The 20,679-nt window shown below is 36.4% G+C and overlaps 1 protein-coding gene across 9 annotated transcripts in view; it reads left to right on the top strand.

The window, feature by feature from the left end:
- Window positions 1-20,679, top strand: part of LOC118446991 (uncharacterized) — a 267,347-nt gene that overhangs the window by 211,718 nt on the left and 34,950 nt on the right. For all 9 annotated transcript variants that reach the window (XM_035878284.2, XM_035878280.2, XM_035878287.2 and 6 more), the window contains one exon: window positions 9,828-10,187. In XM_035878284.2, the coding sequence (XP_035734177.2) occupies window positions 9,828-10,187 (360 nt within the window). The remainder of the gene's footprint in view (window positions 1-9,827; window positions 10,188-20,679) is intronic.

Here is a 20,679-nt window from a genome sequence, read left to right as displayed (position 1 = left end):
TTGGAGAGCACTCTACGTCACAAAGATAAAGTCCATTCAATCACTTCTCGGCATTAGTTACTGGTCCATCGATTGATATGATCTGATCAAAATGGAACACTCTATATATGATCTGGTAGTGTTCGTACGAGAAGCTTACGCGATAGCCTAATGCACAAATATGGAATACATAGTTCGGATTAAAACGAAAATCTTAGAAATTCTTTCTCAATTCCTTCGTAATTTCTAATTATTGATTTTATAATTAACGAGGAAATTCTTAGACAATATAATTTATTAGAAAAATATGCTGACGTACTCGTTAATTAGACCGAGCAATAAATGAATTCAATATAGCACTGTAACATGAGGCTGTGTGCATATAGGAACAAGAGTAGTAAATAAGCCAATTATCCGATTATAACCATAGCCGAACTCTCGAGCGATTCTCAGAGCCACTACTAATGCTTTCAGACTAGTGCTTTCGTGAGATGTGTCGTTAGTATACACATTTGTCGTCACGGAATTATGTATGCATCACTCCTAGAGATGCGAAATAGTTGAAAGGCTAATGTAATCGCGCCAGCGAGTCTCGTGTTTCTTCCTTATTTCTGATCTTAAAACTTTTCCAATTATTTAATGTAGACTTGACTGTAAAAAAGACATCTGTATACGAATAAATCGAAATATTACAACGTCGATAATATCACTTTTTCTTTTTAAAAAATTCTTCTATTGTACTCTCCACTTTATTGTAAATGAATGAAAAAGTTCGTACATACATATTTTATATGCACTCGTACCTGTGTATACATGTACGCGTCTATGTGTATGTATGCGTACGTGCGCGCACGAGTAGTAGTAGTAGTAGTAATAATAGTACATACATACGTATGCTTTATTCCTTTATTTTTTCTTTTTTTTTTTTTTTTTTTACGAAACGTAGAGTTTGATCTGGTTACTGCAATAACGCCGAGCCTCTCTGCAATTCGTTGAGTCAACGAAGCGTTCTGTACAACATAATCGGGTTATTATATTTTTCATATTTTATTATACTAGCCTATACGAACATATCTCATGCGTAGAGCAAAGCTCTACGTTATAGCGTTCCACGTGAAAGCTCTAGATACGCTTTCCATTCATTCGACGCGGCGTCGATCGCCTCGTTTTCGACATTCGCTGCTACAAACGCTAGCGGATTACTAAATGGAACCCTCAAAACGAATCGCTACGTTCGTATTTTATCAATTTTTATTATTCCCAATATTCATCCCTTATAAAAATATTGATTATTCATATCGTAATTTGGTACGATGATTATACTTGAAATTATTCCAACGTGTTATTGAACGAATAAGTTTGAGATGAAAAAAGGAAAATAAAATCAGACGGACTTTCTACTGTGAGTCTACGTTCGACAGGATATATTTTCAGACGTTAAATCCGATTTAAAAACTAGTTAACGATCTTTTTCGAAAATTTGTAAAGTTTTCGTTCTGGTAGCCGACCCAAGGTCGATACGGATAGTCCTTGCGAATAGGAGCAACCCGTAAAATCCGAAAACTACGAAAGTTTTGGCCGACCGGTTTTGCAGCTGGCCCAAGACCCTATCAGACTTTTCGTATTTCTCCTACCGGAAACCATACGACATGAACATGTTGTTCGTAATAGAAAATTTGTTTTTGAAATTCTCCTCGTTTCTGAGACGACGTAGCAGCTATTTCATACAGCCGTAAGCTGGCGTTTACGTTTAGTAATATATACAAATAATAAAGAATTATAGAATGTATAATCATTGCAAAAAATTATTTATTATAACGATTCTGTAGAAGTAGAAACATCCATAGTACAAAATTCAAGTTGATAAAAATTAATATAAAAAAATGCTTTCTTAGTAATATAGATAATAGTGAAATTGCTTTTAAATAAGCATAAACATCTTGTAAGTTCGAAATTCAATTGCAACGAATCAGTTTCAAACGACAAGTTTCCAATGATATTGCAATTTGAGCTCTTTCATATGAGAAGATCAATCCGCATTGATCGATCGATCGATGCAACTTGTAAAACACATTTTAACATAGAATCGGCCACTTCGCTTTCATACAAGGCAACTGTAGTTGACGAACTAGTCAACAGTCGCTTGCAGTCGCTCACTATCGCAACAAGTTGTTGAGATTGTAGTCGCACCGACTCGAGGTGAGGAATTACTTTCAATCATGCCATTTTCCCTCTCTGATACTAGACCACCGGTTGGTGAAACTATTAACCTTCAACTATCAGTCTTGCTTCAAAACACCGTACCGGAAAGTGTTTCACTATCATCACGATAAAATGAAAAACAAGGGAAATGCGCAATCAATGAGATTAGTTGCTCTTTTTAGTTTACACATCGATGATACAACGATCGATACGATTGATCGTTTCTTGTGAAAGAGCTCTTAGATTAGGTCGAATGTAATGATACGTCTCGACATGTCACGACATTCTATACGGGAACGCCTCGTAAACTTAATTTAAGTAATTTTGTTCACTGGATCTGTGATATCCAACCCTTTGTCGTTTACCTCTTTTTATCCTTGTCATTTCTTTTTTTGGTTTATGCTCATCAGTGTGCGAGCTCAAGTGTCCGATAAAAAAAAGAAAAATTTATGATCTTCTTTATCTACTTGCCTCTTTTGCCTTTCTTTGAATAAAAAAAGAATTGGAAAGGACGAAACGTTAAAGGCGCTTTTGCAAAACTTTGTTTCTTCTTTTCTGATAAACTTCAGATTTTTATCGATCTACACCTCCTGACGATTTTCGAGAAAAAGAGGATGAGAGAGAGAGAGAGAGAGAGAGAGAGAGAGAGAAAGAAAGAGAGAAAGAGAGAGAGAGAGAGAGAGAGAGAGAGAGAAAGAAAGAGAGAAAGAGAGAGAGAGAGAGAGAGAGAGAGAAAGAAAGAGAGAAAGAGAGAGAGAGAGAGAGAGAGAGAGAGAAACGAAAGTTATAGTCATTATTTTGCATTTACGTAACTCCGTTGAACTCCTTAACGATTTTCCTTCCGTCTTTCTACGTTCTTTTCTTGAGAAAATATTCTCTTTTAAATGAAGCCGATTACGAGAATTAACATGTTAGGTACGATCTTTTTTGATTTTTAAAAAATTATATTGTATTAATCTATAGAAATAGATTAATTCGCTGAGCAATGGTGATTTATAAAATTTATTTTAATTAATCATGAGATAATATTTTCATATTCTGATTCAATAAATTTGATACGTAAAAATAAAATGATAATGTTACTCGGCTTGATTACCAAATTGGTTACCAAATCTCAAGTATTAAGAGAATGTTAAAAAGAGTGTTAATTGAGAATTACAAAATCATGAAAACTAAAGAAGATGTAAAAATACCAATCGTATTTAATATAAAGGGTACATTTACTAAGTTAGTTGCCAACTAGACGATTATCCGCCATCCAAACATAACATTGTAATATATAAATACAGGAAAGGATTAATGAAGACATGCCACAATCATCTTTTTCTAATTAATTAATTCTAGTAAGTCGAATAGTATTTGTAAAAGGAAGAGTAATTCCGTGAGACTATACGTTGATTATAGAAAATTAATAATAAAAAGATCATTAAAGACCGGTATTCACTATCATTTATATTCATAGAAGATTAATTAGATTTGTTACAAAATGCGATATTTTTCAGTACTTTTAATTTTAAGGATAAATTCTTCCATGTACAAATAGAAAAAGGCAGTCAAAAATATTATAGTTCCGGACGAACATTATGAATTCTTACGAATTCTCTTTGATCTTTGTAACTCACCCTTAAGTATTTCAGAAATACGTGAACGCTGTTTCTAAAGACTGGATCTACGAAAAAATAGTTTTTATGTATTTAGATAATCTAAAAATATCTTCGATGGAATATGAAAATGATCTGAGAAAGCTTCAAATTGTTTTGAATGCTGCTTAGTGAAGCAGGAATACGAATAAATTGGGAACATTGTAGCTTATATTATAAAGTCGAATTTCTAGGATATATAATGGAAAACGAACAATTACGTTCATCTAAAGGTAAAACAGAAGCCATTAAAAAGTTTCCTGAGCCAACGAATACATGATAAGTGTATGTTGAAGTTTTCTTGAATTAAGAAGATACTTTAGAAGATTTATTCTTTATTACTCACTCATAACGAGATCTTTATCTAATTTGTTAGAGGCAGATAAAAAGTTCATGTTTGATGAAGAACAGAGAAATACCTTCGTTCATTTTATTGAACGATAATTGAACGAAGTATCTATATTAAAATTAATTTATATCGAGTGGAAGTGGAAGAAAAAATATTGCATAAAAGGTTTGAAGTCTAAGACATATGCGTCAGACCTAAGTGCATTATTAAAAAAAAAAGGAGAGAAAGGAACCAACCTATTTGTTTTGAGATACAAGTGTAAATGACATGGATTGAGCGAGTGAGAATGATGGAATGTGTTTAGGAAACCGATGTGTGATAAAAGATAATATTGTTAGGAAACTGTTGCGAATGCATAAAAAACTTTGTACTTTCGTTTTTCTTTTTCTGTAATATAATTTAGTTTTCTTTTCAATAATATTATAAATAAAATCTGTTAATATTGAAACTACCACGCATCCTCAGTTAAATCCTACATTATGTAGTAGAAGTCATAAATTAGAGATTATTTCAATTGTAAAAGCTTCGAAGAGATTTAAGATCTATTAAAAATATCATTCAAGATCGTAACTGAATACCGTACGTTTGTTCTGACAATGAAAAAAAAAGAGATTTATGAGTACGACTGGTCAAATGAACTTTGCTCTTAAAAGAATTCGAATATACTATTGAGCCAAGAACATGATACATGTAAATGCGTTGAATCGTCAATCTTCGCTGTTTTGTTTGATTGTTGAAGAATGTGAAAATAGTTATAAAACGAGCACAATGTAGCGACAGTGATTTGTATAAAGTTTTAGATCTTTTATAATAAGACGAAATTAAAGGATTTAATTTTCAAAGAAATCGACGACGACTTTAAATTGATAGTTCTAAAACCAATGTTTTTACAAATAATTTATAGACGAACGTGTCAAGGAGATTATTTTAATGTAAACAAAATCGAAGAACTTATCGAAAAATATTACTGAATCTTAAATTTAAAGCTGAAAATAAAGAATATTGTCAGGAATCGTATCACATATATACTTACCGAGAAGAAAAGCGGGAAACAAAAAGGATATTTAAATTCCATAGATATAGATCACACTTGAAACTTGATATAAATCATTTAGACTTTATGTGCATTATTGATCGACTAATTGCTTTTACTATTGAAATACGTTTCGATCAAACGTTTACACTACAAAAACGAACGTTCGCACTACAACTAGGACCAAACATTGGCAAACGTAGTTTTCAAGATGTCTGATCATTCAAAGTGTCCTCTCGGCAGACTGGGAGTGACAATGGCAAGAGGAGGTTGATACTTTCTAATATCTTTATGAAAATATTTAAATATTCCTTTTATATTAACCCATTTGCATCCAAGCGCGGATATATCCGCGGGCTGCGTCTGTCTTTTATCACCGAACGTGGAGATATCCACGAGCCCACGATTACTTATCGTTGTTTGCGATGTATCAACTGTTTTAAAAAGTATAATTCTGTTGTCATGTACTTCATTTATGAACGACTACGCGCGGTGATACGGGCCTATTATCAATTGAACATTGCTGATTTTTGAATACGGCACATTAAGTAGACGCATGATGCAAATGGGTTAAAAACAAAATGGACAATTAAATCGATTATACAAGTTTCACTTCTTACGTAGCGATCACGCACGTATTTTCTTTTTTATCAACAAAAGATGACAACTTCTGAGAATGGATATTAGAAGAACGATGAGTAAATGAATGTAAAATTATGTAAATAAATGACGAATATAAGATAAGAAAATACGAATAAAGGTATTATCTTCGTTTAAAGACACAAGAGAAAATTATTCAGAGATAGAGAATTGAAGAATATAGAATTAATGAATCAAAAAGCTAAAATGAAAAAAGTCTGATATATATATATATATATATATATATATATATATATATATATATATATACATATAAGAAGTATATTTTAAGTTCATTTTTATTTTTAAATATATCTGTCAGACCAAACCAAGATCATATATTTTTGTTACAACCACTACCAATCACAATAAATAACCTACAAACGTAATATTTAAAAAACTAAAATAAAATCGTGTTGACATTGTAAACATTGAAAAAAAAAAGTATGACATACGGGAATGTAAACATTTCAGATTTTTTCGACTTCTTTCTCGATCAAAGCAGAGAATTTTATTTACCAAATAACGTGTTCGATAAAAAATATTGACTCATGAAGGAAACGAAATATAAACGGGCGCAAAAGTTTTTCTTCTAGTTGTTTTCATTTTTCTGACTGAATTACTTCGATGGCGATGCATAAGATAACGGGTGACCAAGACGATAAGGAGTTGCGCGTAACGCAATGAAAAGAAGATGGCAACGTCAAGAGAAATTTGAACGTATATCAAGTTCAAAGTAGAAAAAGTTAAGGTGAAGAGTGTTAGCTTTGGAGAAAGAAAAAACCTTCCTATCGTCTCAGTTGTTGTCGTAGTAGAAAACAAGAAAGAAAGAAAAAATCGTGAGACGACGGCAATGGCGCCATGCGGAAGATGGAAATAGCAAGAGAAGGAAAAACTTTCAAATGAAAATTGACGGACAGCCTAGAAAATATGTGCTGCGCAGGGAGATCTTAACACCTGCCTTCTTCGTAATAAGCCAACGTCGACCTTAATAACCTCAACCGCAACGTGTCTAACCGAATTAAAAGTATGAAAGAGAGATAGAAAGAGAGAGAAAGAGAGAGAGAGAAAGAGAGAGAGAGAAAGAAAGAGAGAGAGAGAGAGAGAGAGAGAAAGAGAGAGAGAGAGAGAGAGAGAGAGAGAGAGAGAATAGACTTAACTTAAAAGTAACTTAGTCGTTCGCAAAACGTAATTTTTCTTCGCATTCGTGTAGATAACCGTGATTTCGATTAATTTCATACGCGATGATAAATTAAAAAATCTTCCCTTATCTCAAGAGAAATTCCGTTACGAGGAAGAAAAAAGGAGAAGGTGAATATTCGGATTTTCTTTCACAATTTTGCCTAATACCCGTTATAAGTATAATTCTTTCGTTCTTATGAATGTACAATATATAGATATACTAACAGAAAGAGCTAATTTAATTAACACGCTCGAAAGGGTTAAGACACTCGTATGTATTAAAGCCAAAGATAAATAGCGAGGGTGGTATTAACTAAGAAGGAAACTAACGTAAGAAAACCAAGGTAACGGCCAATAGACAAGATAGAGAACGAAAGGGAGGAATTTTTTGTATGAGAGAAAAGCATACGCTTTCGTCGGCTGTGCTTACGTCAGAATAAGTACCACCAGTGTGCGCGGTTCGTATGAAAAGCGCGACGAGTAAGAAAAGTGGGTCGAAGATGGAGCAGGAGTGAAAAAGAAAAAAGAGAGCCGAATGCCAGAGTATTTGAGGGGACAGGGGGAGTCTGAGATGATAGACGAGAGAGCACACGAGGCGAGAGGAGATTCTTAGGTGAAAAATAATGCGATTCTCGCGTGTATGAGGAAAGATGTGTGAGGAAAGCGAATGCTTGGCTAGACTCGATGCGGCGGAGATGGTAAACGAAAGACGAAAGAGGATGGAGAAAAACGAGAGGAAAGACACGGAACCATTCCTCGGCATTTCTACTTTGTTCCTGGAAATGACGATTTGTCAGAGACGCTCGTCTTCCCCCGCGAAAGATAGCGCGAGACATCGGCGGTTACGTCGAGTCTCGTGAGAGGTAAGAGGATAAGGAGAAGGAGGACGAAGAGAAAAAGACACGCGATCGCCTCTTTGACAAATGCACGATCTTTCCGTGAAAGTTTGTCGGCGGAAGAATTTTCTCAATGCTTACGAATCATACGTTAAAATTCTCGGATAGGTTATTCGAAATTACTCCACGAGCTATATGTGTTTAAAGGACTACGTCAAATTAGTTCACATCCATTGATCGATCTGCGCAAACGATTAATTAGTCTTGTTTTTATTTTATCACGGGCCAATAACCAGCGCAACCTCTGCCTGCTCGATTATATCGGGGAAACGGCAAAAATTTATTTCCATCGTTCGTTTCCCGGTCGCGAAAATGAATATGCCTTCTCCCACATTTCATTATGGATTCGTCATTAATAATGCATAATCGGCGATAATTGTTACAAAACAAGGTCGAAGTGAAAATACGCTTTTTTAATTGGAGACAGAGAAGGAACACCTGTTTATCGTCGAACATTCACATTTCAAATTGATTGATTTATGTTTAATCGTTATATGTTAATAAAATCGCCACGAATTTTCATCGCTTCTACGTTAGCGTTTGGAATCGGGCTGATTAATTAAATTTTGTGCGAATTAGCTATAGCGAGAAATTTTGGTTCTTTTAAAAAAGAAACGTAGTTAGAACGTACGCATAAAATTCAGTGATTTCCATAGACGATCTCGTCGCTCTAATGCATAATCGAAAATAGATTGGAAAGGATCAATATGAATAGTCCAAATAATAAACTTACATAGAAATATAATTCGCGCATAATATTTCGAAAAAATCAATAAAAAGTTGTCTCAATTTTAGAAGCGATGGGTATTTAAAAGAGTAAATACGTAACGTTAATTCTCACTTAGATTCTTGTTAATCATGTTGACGTAGTCCTTAACATTGAACTTTTTATCTTTACTACTCTCATCTGTATCGAAGAAAAACAGAAAGAAACAATATCACTGCAATTCTTTTGAGCGAAGATTGAAAATTTAACTGCGGAAAGAAGAGGTAGAATGAGAAATTGGGGAGAAGGAAGGGGAATAGGAAATAACGACCGAGGGGAAACGTACGAGTAGTGGCATGTCCAGGAAACGAGTGGCCACTGATTACGACGATGACAAATGGCAACGTGGGAATTACAAAATGAAGGTTTAATAAGGTATGAGCCGGATCAGGCATAGTAGCAACTGCCTACCGCGCGCTCCCAGCAGTAATTAACAAATCCAATTTTAATCGGTAACCCAATCCGTGTTGTTACGCTGAGTACTCGTGAATTCTAGGTAACGCCCGATCACTATGCCATCAAAGCGCAAGATCACTCCTGCTAATTATTTGTTTTATTTTTTTTTTATTTTGAACAACAAACGCTACCTTTTTACGAGCTCGTCGGTATCGATGGATTATCGAGGCAGATAATCCGATGTTACTTCCAAAGCGCTTAAGAAGCCATTAAAGAGGGAAAAAATAACAAGTCAAAAAAGAAAAGTCGATGGTTAACGATGAGAAAAAACAAAAAAGAAGAACAAAAGCGATTCGCTCGTTCGCTGCGAAAGAGGATTTTCGATGGATGCGTTACGAGCAACCCTTCGGTTTCAACGAAAAATTGCCAATAACGCTTGGAATCGCTCGGATAAAGGCGAGAGCTGCTTTCCCAGCCAATTCGCTTAACTCTAAAACCGAAAGCGAGTAACGGTGTTAGTGTTGCTCTACGTATGTAAGTGTACATACATCTGTACAATACATGAAGAAAAAATAGCTATATATATGTGAAAAGAGACGAAACAGGATCTCTGGTTTTCCTTCTGTAGCACGCACGATATTCATCGACTAGGAAGGGGACGCGATTGGACGTCTAACGCCCTTTTCGAATGAAACGCATAAGCTTAATAGCAATTCTTCAAAATATTTCATGTCTTTGTTCGCAGAGTGCGTCGTCTCCGGGTGCCAGTAACGATGGGCTTACGAAACAACAGCTCGAGCTCATTCAGCAAATCATGCAACAAACGCAACAGCAACAACAACAGCAACAGCAACAACAACAGACGTCCGCGCAGCAGCAACAGCAGCAACAACAGCAACAACAACAACAGCAACAACAACAACAGCAGCAGCAACAGCGGAACGGTTCGGCCACGACAACGAGCTCAACGCAAATCCAAAAGAGCCAAAAGCCATCAATCAAATCTAACGCGTCATCTGGCAGTCTTCTGAGTAATTCCGGAAGTACGAGCACATCCAACAATGCGCGATCCAGCCCAAAGCCAAAAATTTGGAACCATTCACAGGTGAGTTTGCTTATTGTTGACATAGAAAGAAAAATAAAAGGAGAAATAAAATGTTTTATGATCTCGTTACTCGTCAGAAACTAAACTCAATAACTGAAAAATAACAAAAGCAGTTATTAATTTTTACGATCTCTATTGTTTAACGTAGAGTCCTCCAATGGAAAACTTAAATCATATCGTATCCAACAACTACAAAGCTTCTTTGACATGCAATTCATGTCGCGAAATGACGTTATACGCGTTACATTGTACATACCTCGACGAAGATTCGTAGGATTTAATGCGATTGCGGCAGCAAAATCCCATGGAAACGCGACAAACTGCCGCGCTACGCCCAGTTCAAAGCCGCCTCTATTACTTCTACTCTATCCTCCTTTCTATATCTATCCGTCTATCCATCCATCTATCTCGTGCTCTTTCACCGACGCGTATTCACCGCTCTCTATTCCAACTTCTACTTCGGTTTTCGAGAATTACGCTTTGAAAATATTTTCTCGTTCGATATCGGAAACATGGACATTGATCGCGAGCAGCGTACCAAGCTCGACTGTAATTTCATCGAACGGCCTGGCCGGATCTACATTAAAATGGCAGACCGTCGGCTTTTAAACGATCCACCCCAAATCCTAGTGATGGAATATTCGTGAGTAGGGATTAAAGTGTGCCGTCAGATTAGGTGACGTACTTCGAGTCCAACCCTGCTTTCTTCTTCTCCCTCGAGTCCCTCATCCTTCTGTTCCTCTATTTTTCTGTCTCTTTCTCAATTTTTTCGTCTCTTAACCTTCGTAACGGATTATGGCAAATCCATTAAATAAGATCGTACGATTCGCTAATTGGTACTCGTTCCTCCTTTTCCTTCGTCTCTAGTATCTCGCAACGTTTTACCCTCGTCGTTTCCGGATACTTTGACTCGATGGACGTAAAAATGATGACAAAAAGTCCTTTGACGAAACCCTTCACGGTTCTATACTTTCTACTCAAAGGGCCCCTTCTGGTCCTTTGGAAAGATGTAAACCTTCGTATTCGATTTTAATAGGAATAGAGAAAACCTTTCGTTCGATCCAAATGCAACTGCACTCTTACTTCGTCTACATTCATCGTCTTTGCCGTTTTTTCTTGAGCAAAGATTTATGAAGTATCGAAATGAAGAAATACCTTTTACCTTCTCTATTTACGATTATCATAGAGATATTCTACATTACTATTGTTACTACATTATTATTATATATAAATATAATAATAATTTATTATTGTATATAAATAAAAATTCATTGATTAATATTAATAAAAGTTGCTCTTTTATCGATCGATCGATCGATCAAACAAATATTGACTTTATGAAGACGGCTGTATAATGCTTATGTAATATTGACTTATTGACTCAAGAAATTCATCAAATGTGTCAGTCGAGTTCTACAGTTTGATGATCGTATCGACCGAATAATTGTTATCGAATATGCCACGTTCTCACGATAAACTGTTTGTTCTCCATACTGACCTGCGTTACGCGAAATGGACGCTGTCTCGTGGATTTCATTAATTAAAGCATCAATCGGTCGTTATTACGATGGGAATATGTCTGAAGCAAACAAAAAAAAAAATTACATGTCGGTCGGTCGAACAAATAAACTGGTTTACTTTTCCAAAGCAGATACTCGGAAGCTCCGAATTATACAGATATTTTATCGTCCGTTTAATCGACAAATCGTCGATCCATCGATCCTCGATGATAACCGTCGAGTAGGAGAAAGAGAGAAAGAGAGAAAGAGAGAGGGAGAGAGAGAGAGAGAGATAGAGAGAGAGAAAAAGTAAATAATGCTCGTCAAATTAATTAAAAGTTATCAACGTGCGTATCCTCAAGCATCGTATATTCGCTAAAAATCTAAATTTAATATAATATAATCCGTAATACGTTTTGCTTACGATAATTGTCAATACGTTTGCCATAGAGAGAAAATAGTATGTTCTGTCGGAGATAATATATCGAATTAGCTGTTAATCGTAAAATTTAAATATTTAAAGATATTTAACAATGAATTCATTACAACATTGTCTTTATAATATTTACGAGAGCTTAGACAAAACAATTATTCATCGAATATGAATAACAATTCCTGTTTCGACTTCTTCGTTCGTTTCCGCTTCTCTTTCCTTTCTCCCTACCCCCCTCCCTCTCTCCTCTCTCTTTCTCTCTAACTCCACTTCTACCATCCGTCCGTCTCATTCTTCTCGACGGATGTTCTCCATAGCTAACTTCATTACGTTAATGCCATAATAACCATTGCGGCCGGTAAAAGAGCTTACGCGTTGAAACATCTTAAAAAATCGAACTAAAATCGATTGGATCTCCATTAATATGTATGAGATCTTTGCCGATAAGAAAACGTATTGAGGACAGAGTAGAATGATAAAAGGAATAAAGATAGAAACTAAAAGGAAAGGAAGGAAAGAGTGCCGTGATTACTCGCAGCGTCACCCTTTTGCCGAAACCTACAGCAAGGGCCGTCTTCTATTTTCTCCGGAAAAGCATCTTAATTACTTAGAAATCCAAAGACGAATGGATCCTTAGAAATCTCGATGGTCGCCAAGTTTAAGAAACGCTCGTAGAAAATCGACGAGGCCGAACTTGATTGCGATCTTTCCTTTCTTCCTATTCAACCCATTAAGGGAGCTATATTTCAAGGCGTTGTTCCCTTAAAAGAGTAAGGAAAGGAGAAAGTCGATCTTCTTTTTGAAAAGGAAGCTCGATCTTTCATAAAGAAGATGTCTTCGGAAGAAAAAAAAAAAAAGAAAGAAAGAAAGAAAGAATGAAAGATAAGCGACGGGAAATACAGAAAATATTATTTTGAACGTGGCAATGTGCATGTTTGACAATACATATTTTTTTTTTCTTTTTTTTCTTTTTTCTATTTAACAAAAGACATCTGCACGTTCATTCTGATAAATATTATTTTCCAAAGGTGACTCGAGCGAAAGGTGATCGTATTTTCCATGTCACCGTCGTATTTCGCTTTCGTGTCGCGTATTATTAAAAAGGAATGAAACGGAAAGAGAAAAAGAGAAAGAGAGAGAGAAAAAGAGAAAGAGAGAGAGAAAAAGAGAAAGAGAGAGAGAAAAAGAGAAATGTCGATGTCAAATCGACGAGCGCGAGCCACTGTAAATTGTGCTTTTCGAGACAGTGATTTAGTGTACTCCAATGCGGTAAGTATTAAGTCGTGAGCGTGCTAGACGAGACGGGGTAAACGGAGGAGAAGGACGAGAACTCAGGATAAGAATAAGTACCTTCTTCTAAAATCCTTGACCACAAATCGTGAACATAACGAGTCTCTTTCTCTTAGTCAGCATTTTGGCAAACGTAGACACTTTCAGAAACAAATAGTACAATCTTGTCTTTCTTAATCTTTCTGTATTTTATGAACGTTACGAGGTCGAAACTAAACTTTAAGCTCTCTCTCTCTCTCTCTCTCTCTCTCTCTCTCTCTCTCGCTTTCTCTCACGATATAGTTTCTATCATTTTCATGGACTATCACATTTTACTCTAATCTTACCATTACACGCTTGCGTCCAACGCATATTCGTGTATATTGAGTGCCTCATTTCTATCCTTTGTTCTCTCGAACTTTAATGATTTACTTGTAATTTGAAGATAAAAACTTTCTCGATATATGTGTACGTAGAAACAGGATGTAACAGATTTTGTATTAATAATTGAATATAATAGGATTTCTAACATTATCAATTCTGCACGATTATTACTTTTAATAATTCTATTTTATATATTTTATATATTCAAATCGCAATAATCACGTATGCAAAGTTGATCGATTCAACATGAACGTCGAATGGAAATTATTAAATGAACATCAAAGGATTCTACCCATATTTTTATCTTATTGTAAATATGTCATACATACATAGATGGTTTATATTATAAAGCATATTCATATATTATCGATTATTTTGACCTAAGCGAAATTTCGTGAGTGGACCCTCCTTTCGTATCACTAATTAACGCGATCACCCAAGCTACTTCCGATGGATGTACGACGATATCGTTTGGGTTTGCCATCGCGCTAGACTCGATAAGTGGAACTAGCCTTCTATCGATATCCACTATACGTATCCTTTCACATGAGGCTCCATGTTCCAGAGGTTGGCTCATCTTCATTACGTTTACGACGTAATACCCGAGAGTCAACGGTAGTGCAAGCTTATACGATCGTACCAAGGTCTACTCTCGATTGTAAACAAGAGCTAACGAGGGATAGATAGATAGATAGATAGATAGAGAGAGAGACAGAGAGAGAGGGAGAGAAAGAGAGAGAGAAGGAGGAAAAGAAAAAGTAGAGATAACGAAAAGTGATAAAGAGATAAGAGAATATAAACAAAAAGACGAAGAAGGAAAAGAAAAAAGTTGAAATTGCAATTGGCCGATCACATTAAAATGTATGGACTCGATTCTCTGCTATCTATCTAACGACCGTGCTATGAATCGACGAAATCCGAATGGGAACTCTACCGGAGAACTTTTCTTTGTAAATAAAAGCAATGTGCTCCTTGATGATAATAATAATAATAATAATAATAAAATAACTTGTGAAATAAAGTAAACAGTGAAAATAACTGAATCGAAATTTTTCAATGTTATGATATATCCATGCTTTTTCTACTGCTGTCCATCATCGATTATTATCTAAGGAGAGAATAAAGCGATTATATATTTATAATCTTAAGAGTATCATTCTCGAGACGTATTTCGAATAATGATGCACACTCATTATTGCAATTTATAACGTACTTCACGGATGGATTGGAGAGAAAGTAGAAAGAGGAATCGTTTGGCACTCATAGTGGAAAATAATGCTCGTGTTTTGCGAACATTACACGATTTCTAACACAGACGTACATCTACGTATGTGCGTACACAGATAAAAAAAAAAACGAATGGTCGTAGCATTGTCATCGTGGGCACAACGAAAAGAGAACGTTGGTGTGGTCGTTTTGTACGCTCATGTATTAAAGCAGCAGCGCAAATAAGAATTACGAGAAGTCGTTGAGATTCTAGTCTCTCACGCGCGGAATATCACACGTAAGCGCATACACACAACCATCGGAATAGGAGGATCGGCTTGCGTGTCGCGCTCGTTTGTACCATCGTAAGTTTATGCCATTGGTTGCAGGCTAACTCGTAGTGAAAGCCTCACCCGCACCTACGAGCCCCTTTATGCGACACGATAGTTTCGTCGTGAAATTGCTAACGTTCGCATCTGTTACCTTTCCCATTACCGTGCAAGCATTACAGAGTTATTTACCACTCGGTAAACTCGAGCTTGCTTGTTTCTCTCTCTCTCTCTCTCTCTCTCTCTCTCTCTCTCTCTCTTTGTCATTTTTTTTTACAATTTGCGTTTTCAAAGATTGTTTTCACAACTTTTATATACTCAGCATTTCGTTTTTTGCTCAAAACGACACTAATTCTCCTAAATTTTAATTGTTCACATATGTACGTATGTTATATTCTTCGCGATAGTTCAAAGAAAGAGAGACTTGGTGACGATATTATTGGAATAATAATCGTCTATAATATTACCTTCCGAATCTCTCGCGAATAGTTACAAACTGCCGGTTAGATCCTGCCGGGATGTTCTTAACTGTAACGAGCTTACTCCTAACAGTCGTTGTACCGTTATGGTATACGTGCCAATTTAATTAACACATTAGATACAATACTCCCAATTGGAACGCCAAACTACACTAATGTCTTTTCCACCGTCGGGAAAATATTCCCGTGAGCTTGTACCTTCTTACGTCGTTACTTCGTACGTAACACGAATCGAAAAGGAATTTTCGTGAAGGATGACGAAGTGAAAATTGCTGGAAAATAAATAACGAAGAAATAAAAAAAACATATATGTAAATTTGCCGGAAGTAAGGGAGCAATATTTCGATTAAATAACTCATTAACGACATCTTCATCGAGTTGCTTCGCAGGGGTCGTAAAGATGCACGCGATAGACAGTGAGAAAGATAAGGAGAGGGGAGGGGGAAGAATTATGTAAAAGAAGAGAAAAGAAGGAAGAGGGGAAGAGGTAGGTAGAGAGTTGAGACAGGTCCTGAAAATCCTCAGGGGTGCGATCGTAGATTTCCACAACGTATCTTCCCACAGTGAGAACCGGACAGACTGGTGTCACGTCCACCCCGTTAAGCAAAAGAATTCCTCTCTCTTTCTCTCCCCTTTCTCGATGACCCCCATGGATTGTAAGAGAAGACCCCCAGCGAGTCCACCAGCTCTACCGACTATTCCTACGTGTTCGTGTGTTCGCTGGTGCATCCGAAGAGAGAAAAAGGACCCCCCTCGTATTCGATGCTTTTTTCCTCTCTTTCGTTCGTTCGCTCGACCAATGACGGCTGTATCTATTTCGGTTCTCGTGAAAAATTTCTTTTTCCTCGACCAATGGTCGTAACACATATTCTTCTCTCTCTCTCTCTCTCTCTCTCTCTCTCTCTCTCTCTTTTTCCTCTCCTACTTTGGTGGCCGTGAAAAATGATGGGCACGCGCGTTCTCCTTCCACGTTCTTCCGAATTTTATTGTTAGCTCGACTCGACTCGAACTTCGTGTCCGGCAGCTGCTGGCCACGTTCCTGTCTTTTCATATTTTTTTTCTATTTTTTTTTTTTTCTCTTACTTTCTTCCTTTTTTCCTTCTCTGAACTTGCTTCGGTTCCTTCTGTTGTACTATACTTCTCTTTTTCTCTTTCTCTCTTTTCTTCGCGTAGAACCGTGAACGTGATCGAAGTACGTTGAGAAAACGAGGACTTTAAAGGGACATTGCGAGAGCACGTGTGCTTGATGCTTCCTGGCTCCTTCTTCCGTTGTTCCTTTCATCGAACGAAGCTATCGTGTCGACACTAACGCGATGACGGAGATTTAAATTTCGGAACGAAACGAAAATGCAAATCCGTGAGTTACTGGTTCGCTTTAACTCTTCTTTATTTCCGTCTCCCTTCCGTCATGCTTTCCTGCCATCTCTTTTCATTTCTTTCTGGGTCACGGAAAACCGTTGGAGAACGATTCGTTTTTCGATCTCCTCGTCCCTTGTAAGAAATATTTCCCGGAAGGTTGGTTGTGAAAACTTTGAAACTTCATTCGACAATATGTTTGGTGAAATTTAGGAAAATTTAAGGGAACTTCAACTCTCATTCACGATAACCAACATGACGTATAACAAACGACGAACTCTCTCTCTCTCTCTCTCTCTCTTTCTCACTCTGTTTATCTTTCTCTTTCTCTCGACGATATCACGCTAGAAACCGTATACCTACGCCTCGTATTTCCTATGGCTTCGAATTAATTAATATTTGATACGCGACTGTAGAAGAGGAACGCGGTCGATCGAAGCGCGTAACAAATTCCCTATGGCAAATGGTCTTTCGGTGTAGCGTGGCGCCGAGCGAGTGAACAAGCAAGCCATGCCGAGGGTATAGGCGGGAAAATCGTTAACGGAAGATGTAATTGGAAAATACTTGGCGCGCCTCCGCTCAATACGGACGGTGTTTGTTTGCGATACGTGCCGGGCGGAGGCAAGTTATTGCAAGAATCCTGATACTACCGACGCTATGATCTTGCGTCTACCGTGTAATTTTCTTGCTCGTCTTATTCTTGTCCTTCTTCTCCTCTTTTTCAACATTCTCTTCTTACTCTTATCTTCCTTATTTTCCTTCTTCTCTTACCTATGATCCTACTTTCCTGGTGAGTGACGAATCGACGAAAGATTGAAAAGAATCGTCAGATATGCCCACCAGCCAATCAACCAACCTGTTCTTTTCTATTCGAAAAATATGTTCCTTTAGTTCAGTCGAAACAGGTGGAACAAATCGACGATTTCATCTTCTTTCTTTCTTCGTTTCTTTTTTTCTCTATTCACAAATCGGCAGCTTAAAATGTTACAGAGAAACGTTATGAGGAATCTTTTTGATTGATCGCGAGCTCGTTTTCAAAATAGTACAATGATTCTCTTTCAAAATCGAATTAGATTTTATAGATAATTGGTGAAAGATGATAAGCGGATTGCGTGCAAAGAGAACAAGAGGAGGAAAGCGATAATACCCCTCCACTGATTCGAGACGAATGAACATCGTGAATATTGTATCGCTTTTATAATTATTATCATTATTGTTATCATTATTATTGTTGTTCTTCTTCTTATTATTATTATTATATTATTATTATTATCGTCCTCGTCTTTTCCATATCGTATTCGTCGGCTTGATTCTGATTGGCCGCGCAAGAATTACCGCTTTCTACTTCCATGATGCCAGTGGAACGCCGTTCTCGTTTCACAGCGTTTCTTACGACGCTCAACTTCGTAGTTGAGCAGTTTGCGAAAACCGATTTTCCTCTTAATTGCGAGTACTTGCTCAGTGCAACTCGGCTGCCGAACAAATGGTTTACGTGTACAAAGAGCCCTGTAGAAAGGGCGTAGTTATTTTTTCGCTGGATACCGTTACCGTGGTAACAACAAGCGAAGTGCGGATGAAACTGTTGCTGAGAAGGAGAATGACGACGACAATGACGATATTCTATACTCTACACACATATATATATATATATATATATATATATATATATACCTACATATAACATAAATTGAACGATTTTGTCGTCTCGAAGGAATCCAATATGTCCGACTTGAAAGTATATGACATTAATGCGAATGCAGTTTATTGAACGGATATTGAAATTTTGATAATGACGTAGACGATATTGATCCAACATAGGTAATTATTAACGATTAACGTCATGTTCTCCGCTTGGTGCGTATACGGAATCGTAAATTTTAATCGTTATTTAATCGGCAAACGTATCATCGAAAATAGGTATAGTTATGTTGTTTATCGGGATATCCGCTTGAAATATGATATTGGATTACTAATATTCTAGTATCTCTCGGAGAATATTCTCTACTTTCTCAGCTTTATCGTAAATATGATTTTTAAAGCACAATATATCGATAACTAGAAAGCAGGATAATAAAGCTACGAAAGATGAACCGAGATACTTGTATGTACGGAAGAATACAAAGTAATTGAGAATAGAGAGTTCGGAGAAAATTTTAATATCGTATTGCCAGTACCAACAATTATCCTTATCTCTGTTTATTTAAAGCAAATAGGAAGAAAAAGGAACTAATCGGTTTCCATGTATACGAGAGAACACAAATAGTTCTTTTCTAAAGAATTTTCTCTGTAAATGTGTCATAGCCATCTCAACATACTAACACACTTATTTCTCAGTAAAGATTGTATATAATTAATTTTAATATCAAATTATTTCTAAATTAAAAAGAAACGTTAAAGAAGATGGAAACAAAATTAATGGAAATTGATGGAAACGAATGTATTTATGATTAAGCGTAAAAAATGATTTTACAATTAAGCGTAATTCGTAATTTTTTTTATATACTATTCATTCCTTTTTCACGATTAACGAAATACATTAAATATTAATTATTACATCTGGAAAGTTGAATTACAAATACTAATAGTTCAATCAGTTTTTATTCTTTCTTTCAGTTTTGTCTGCTATTTATAAGAAAAAATTTATTAACAGCATAATTCAATATATTCGCTCACGCGCGATGAGCACGGAATTCTTAATTGCCTTAGTATATATATATATATATGTGTGTGTGTGTGTGTGTGTGTGTATGTATATCCATTGCGCAAAGCGGAATGCATAAATTTGAAAAATAAAAAACATGGACGAATTGATTCGTGAGAGTCAGGTGGAAAGGGGGATAGATAGATGAATATAGACGAAGAAAGAAAGAATGAGATTAACTCGGAATACTGCCGAATGGAAAATGCATATTCATTCAAAAGTGAAACTCACAGGTCAGATGAAAACGTACTATTAATGCATCAAAAGGGTCGGTATAGAATCATTTTATACATTCTTTTTTCTCTCTCCGTGCACATTCGTATACGCTTACTTTGTTCCGGCATTTTCTAAAAAATATCGAAACCCTTACAATGGTTGTTTCCGTGATGAAAGAAAAAAAAGAAATAAAGTCCGCTGTTTTACGAGTATCGTGAAAGCGGAAAGCTTGACACCCCTCTTCTACTACCCCCATTCTCTATAGAGGAGCCACATCAAAGCAAACTTTCAATCGAGCTTCAATTAATTCGCGGGAAAAACGAGGAAAAAAATGAAGTCAGCTCGAACGAGAAAAAGGGCGAAAAAGAGAGAATGAGTAGCGTGGAAAAGAGAAAGTCGAAGGTTAGGATAAGAGACAGAGAGAGAGAGAGAGAGAGAGAAAAAAATAGCCAAATGGACGAAACAAAAGATAGCTAATAATATCACCGTTGACGTGGTAGTTATACAAACGACGTCGTGAGAAGTTATGATTGCAGGTAGGATGTGCTTCGATCTTCATGCCCTTTCCAACAATTTTAAAACTTATCAGCATGACGTCGAGCGTTCTTAAAACTCGAGTG

This window comes from Vespa mandarinia, chromosome 1 (genome assembly GCF_050613455.1).
Source record: "Vespa mandarinia isolate Hongniang chromosome 1, ASM5061345v1, whole genome shotgun sequence".
In the NCBI taxonomy this organism is placed as follows: domain Eukaryota; kingdom Metazoa; phylum Arthropoda; class Insecta; order Hymenoptera; family Vespidae; genus Vespa; species Vespa mandarinia.
This window is presented reverse-complemented; position numbering and strand designations above follow the sequence as displayed.